We start from the raw sequence: 4,568 nt of genomic DNA on the forward strand, positions 1-4,568 counted from the left end.
TGTCTCCTCTGAGTTTGAATACACGGAGGAACTTCTAGCAAAACATTCCCCAGATTTGAGAATGTGACCCAGAGCGATTCCACCCAGAGCTGATTTACAAAGTCACAACTGTGGAAAATGACTCCCCTCGCTCTGTACCTTTGGACACAGGCTGGTGTTTAAAACTACCCGAGTTGAATCTGTCCCTTCAGCTACATTGCCCCAGCTCCCAGAGAACAAAGTCCAACAAATGGTCCACTTTCAAACAGAGATTTTATTGCAACAGATTAATGAAAAATAGTGACTCTATCCAGTCACCATTCAAACTGGCCTGCGATTGGACAATTCAAACCAATTGTCTTCTCTTACATCAATCAAATAGAATCATCCACCGCATGATTTATTTAGTTATCTAAATGCCACATTCTGAGTGTGTGGGTTGCTATGGAGAATTCGGAGAGTTAACAGGATGTGAAGGTTTTCCAAAAGAAGTTCTTACATCCCGCTTTCCGCTCCCTGTTCGCCAGGCTGGGATTTATCGATCTCTCCAGTTCGAGCCGCACCTCGTTGCGTCCGCCCATTGCATCCGTTTCCAGAGCTTCATTCTCCGCGTTTTCCAGCTCGGACAGCAGTTGGGCGATGGAATTTTTCGTCAACTCCTGAGAACAGCAGGAAATAGATTAGGGGAGAAATTTCCGCCAATTGACGCTATATTTACGTTTGTTTTGCAAATGAATGTTGCAAACTCCCGCGAATAAATCGACAATGAACTAAATCCAACTTTGTGAAATTATCTTCATTTATCTTCATAGTTCTCCATTGCAACCGGCCGGGATGATCCCAATTCGCAAATAGAGACCTGAACTGCCCAAACCCCCTCCCATTCCACCCCGAACCCCCTCCCACTCCGCCCCGAACCCCCTCCCCCACACTGCACCCCGAACCCCCTCCCACTCCACCCCAAACCCCCTCCCACCCCACTCCACCCCGAACCCCATCCCACTCCACCCCGACGCCCCCCCCCTCCCCCCACACCACCCCGAACTCCATTCCATCCACCACAATTGTGAACGTTTCAAAGGGAAGGTGGACTTTGGAAAGAGCGAGAAAATCTCTGGAAGGAGCCAATCCCCGGTGCCCGCAGCTTCTTTTCAACATGGAGGCTATTTGTAACATAATTGGAATTAATATTTTTTTCAAACTGAATGACTTTGCTGCAGGATTTGATTCATCTGCCCCATTCTGGATGGCTATTGGAGGTGACCGAGAGAGACTCAGGTGCTCGTCTTCAAATGATCAACTTAAACAGGACCAAATGAGCCTGGGCAGGAGTTCCAGGGTGGGGAGAGTGGGGGGTGGATTGGGGTGGACAGAGGGGATTTGGGGAGAGAGAGGGTTGGGGCTGGGTGGGGAAAGGGGGTTTGGGGAGAGAGGGGGGTTGGGGAGAGGGGATTTGGGGAGAGAGAGGGTTGGGGCTGGGTGGGGAAAGGGGGTTTGGGGAGAGAGGGGGGTTGGGGAGAGGGGGTTTGGGGAGAGAGAGGGTTGGGGTTGGGGTGGGGAGAGGGGGTTTGTGGAGAGAGGGGGGTTGGGGTTGGGGAGAGGGGGTTTGGGGAGAGAGAGGGTTGGGGTTGGGGTGGGGAGAGGCGGTTTGGGGAGAGATTGGAGCAGGAAGTTATCTGGGATTGTGGAAAGATGGTTACTTCTTGTCTGTCAGTCTTTGTGGATGGTGAGTATGGATTGAAGAGAACGAATTACCTCTCTCCATGGACGAGAAATCCTGTAATTTGTATCAAAACGGCTCAGACCCCTTTCTAAACCAATGCAATGATCCCAACACTAAACAAAGCCAATTCACTCTCAATATTATAGTCTGGTTAAAAGTGGGTCTTCTCACTAGATCAGAATTGAACCAGTTATTTCCCAGTCCCAGTTTCTATTCGAGGTGAACGGGGGGAACACAAACTCCCATTTCTATTGAATATGACTTTTTGCTGGGTCCTTACCGCTTTCCCCCCGCTTCCTGTGGCTGCCATGGCTCTCTGCAGGATTTCGCGATACCTATTGTCTGTGGGGCCTGAGCTGACACTCAGTACTGCCAGGGCGATGGAGAGGAGAGCCAGGCTCAACTGAAGGCGGCTACACATCTCTGCACAAGGCGAGGATCAAAGGGAGAGACAGCGAGCAGGAGAGCAGTTTCCAAACGCTTTGAAATTGGCGGCGGTTTCAGCACTCGCTCTGTGGACAGCTCCGCTCCTTCTGCCCCTGCAATCGGGGAAGCTCCTGATAAAGCCGCATGACGCGCATTTACGCACAACCCAGTCACATTCTCCAACCAACCCATTACCCATGAGGAAGATTGAGATAAGATCCATGGAGTCTCAATGTGGACACCCTATCGCGTGTTGGCAGCTGGCCCTCAGATTGTATTGGTTCATGTCGATCACAAAATGAATGCAGTCAAGTCTCCAATTGGGCTATTTTCTTTTTCCTAATGTCTGAGTTTGGTTGTCGCCACTTCAATACTGTGGCACCTTCTTGGGGAGTCTGTCTAATTTATGCAAACGAAACATAGCAGCTACTCTGAGTTGCGGCTTTGTAGGTGCGTGGGGGTGGCTTCGCTAACAAGTTGATCCTGTGAACAGGCAGGAGAACGGACAGGCTCCGTGGAAAAGGTGAACATCAATCCCCAGTAAACACCCTCATCCATAAATCTCCTTGAGTATTGAACACGCTGGAGCAGTGGGGAATGGGCTGGGTAATCTCAGTGAACTGAGTGTACAAAGTTAGTTAGAGACTGAGTGAGACATAATAAAGGAATGTTTCCTGGGGAAAGACTCTCTGCCCTCTGAATAATTGTGTGTAGTTTGTGATTTTAGCAGCGTGTTCTCTTTGTGGTCCACGTGTGCCAATCTGCAATGTGTTCACCTCAATAACTCCACTGTACTCGTCAGGTTTAAACTAGCTTTTCATTGAAACGCCACTGAAATGGGGCTGTTACAGATTTACACACTGGGACCGGGTATCATTTTACTTCTGTCGCCACCTCGGATCAGTCCAAACAATTTCCAAATACAGGAAAACTGCCTCTGCACAAAGGCAATTAACCGGGACTCACGTCAGCAACATTCTGATAATTAACCCAGATTTTAGTTCTCATCCGGACAACACGTTGGAGGAAAACATTAATATTTAATTTGAACGAGGTAATCAGCAACATCAGGGGAACAAAGAATTCAGACTCAGTAACTAATATAGCGCCACCCGTCTCCCTGTCCGCGTGTCTCTGTCTGTATCTGTCTCTCTGTCTCCATCTCTCTCGCTATGTCTTTCTGTCCGTGTCTCTCTGTTTCTCTGCCAGTTTTTCTCTCGCCCTGTCTATCTGCCTCTCTGTTTCTGCCTCTCTGTTTCTGTCTCTGTCTCCCTGCCTCTCTCTGTCTCTCTCTCTCTTCGAGTCTCTCTCTCTCTGTTTCTACCTCTCTCTCCCTGTTTATCTCTGTCTCCCCGTTTCTCTCTCTATCTCTGTCTCACTGTCTCTGCCTGTATCTCTCCCTCTCTCTCTATCACTGTCTCATTTCATCTGCCCTGTCTCCCTGTCTGTCTCTGAGTCTCCCTGTCTGTCCCTGTGTCTCCCTGACTGTCCCTGTCTCTCCCTCCGTGTCTCTCTCTTGCTGTGTCAGTGTCTCTCTGTCATTGTAGTCAGAATGGTTCAATTTCTACCTTGATCCTTTTTAGGGATGGTTTGTTCACAAAAGATCGAACAATTAATTTTATTTCCATTACTTGTACCGCAGTGAATCGGAGGAATATCATGGCACTGAAAGGGATTTCCTGCACATTTGTGCCGATGTTTTTGTTAATCGAGAGAAAGGAAGTTGTTGAACAACAGGTTGTCAGAGCTGCTCGGACAGTGAGTGCTCATGAATATATCAAAGCGGCAGTAATTGTTATTTAGATGTCGGTGTGTTTGAACAAGATAAGTGGGAGCTTGTCAGAATGAATAGATTCTGTCTGCTTTACGGGTGGTAAGAGCAGCGAGCTGGACAATACTGGGCCGGTATCTTCAACCCAGGTAAAGGTGTAAAGGAAGCTCTGTGAATGGTGTTGTGTCAGTGGGCTGGGAGATTGATACACTATTGGAATGTGAGGAGGGACTCAGGTCAGTCTCGGGCTGTCTCACGGAACAAGGAATCGGCCAAAGGAATCGCTTGTTCATTAGATGGAGATTAACCCTGAATATCAGACTGTGATTACATTAACGCCGCAATGAAGTTGCTGTGAAAAGCCCCTGGCTGGTCGCGTGCACTGAGGGAGAATTCAGAATGTCGAAATTACCTAACAAAATTTCAGGTCTGTGGGAGGAAACCGGAGCACCCGGAGGAAACCCACACAGACATGGGGAGAAGGTGCAGACTCCGCACAGACAGTGACCCAGCGGGGAATCAAACCTGGGACCCTGGAGCTGTGAAGCAACAGTGCTAAACACTGTGCTACCCTGCCATAGAACAGTTCTTGCAGGTTTGGCAGGAATCTGATTTATTGAGATGGGTTTTCACAATAACCTGAACATTGAATGTGCTTGACCATGGTCA

At 48.7% G+C, this 4,568-nt stretch overlaps 1 protein-coding gene across 1 annotated transcript; it reads right to left on the minus strand.

Moving 5' to 3' along the window:
* Positions 1-233: 233 nt before the first annotated feature.
* Positions 234-2,254, minus strand: LOC140389487 (somatostatin-1A-like). The gene is made up of 2 exons (XM_072473626.1): positions 1,983-2,254; positions 234-638 (listed from the first exon to the last, which is right to left on the minus strand). The coding sequence occupies exons 1-2, from the start codon at positions 2,121-2,123 to the stop codon at positions 441-443; spliced, it is 339 nt and encodes a 112-aa protein (XP_072329727.1). The 5' UTR covers positions 2,124-2,254; the 3' UTR covers positions 234-440.
* Between the last annotated feature and the right edge of the window lie 2,314 nt (positions 2,255-4,568).

Source organism: Scyliorhinus torazame, chromosome 14 (genome assembly GCF_047496885.1).
Source record: "Scyliorhinus torazame isolate Kashiwa2021f chromosome 14, sScyTor2.1, whole genome shotgun sequence".
In the NCBI taxonomy this organism is placed as follows: domain Eukaryota; kingdom Metazoa; phylum Chordata; class Chondrichthyes; order Carcharhiniformes; family Scyliorhinidae; genus Scyliorhinus; species Scyliorhinus torazame.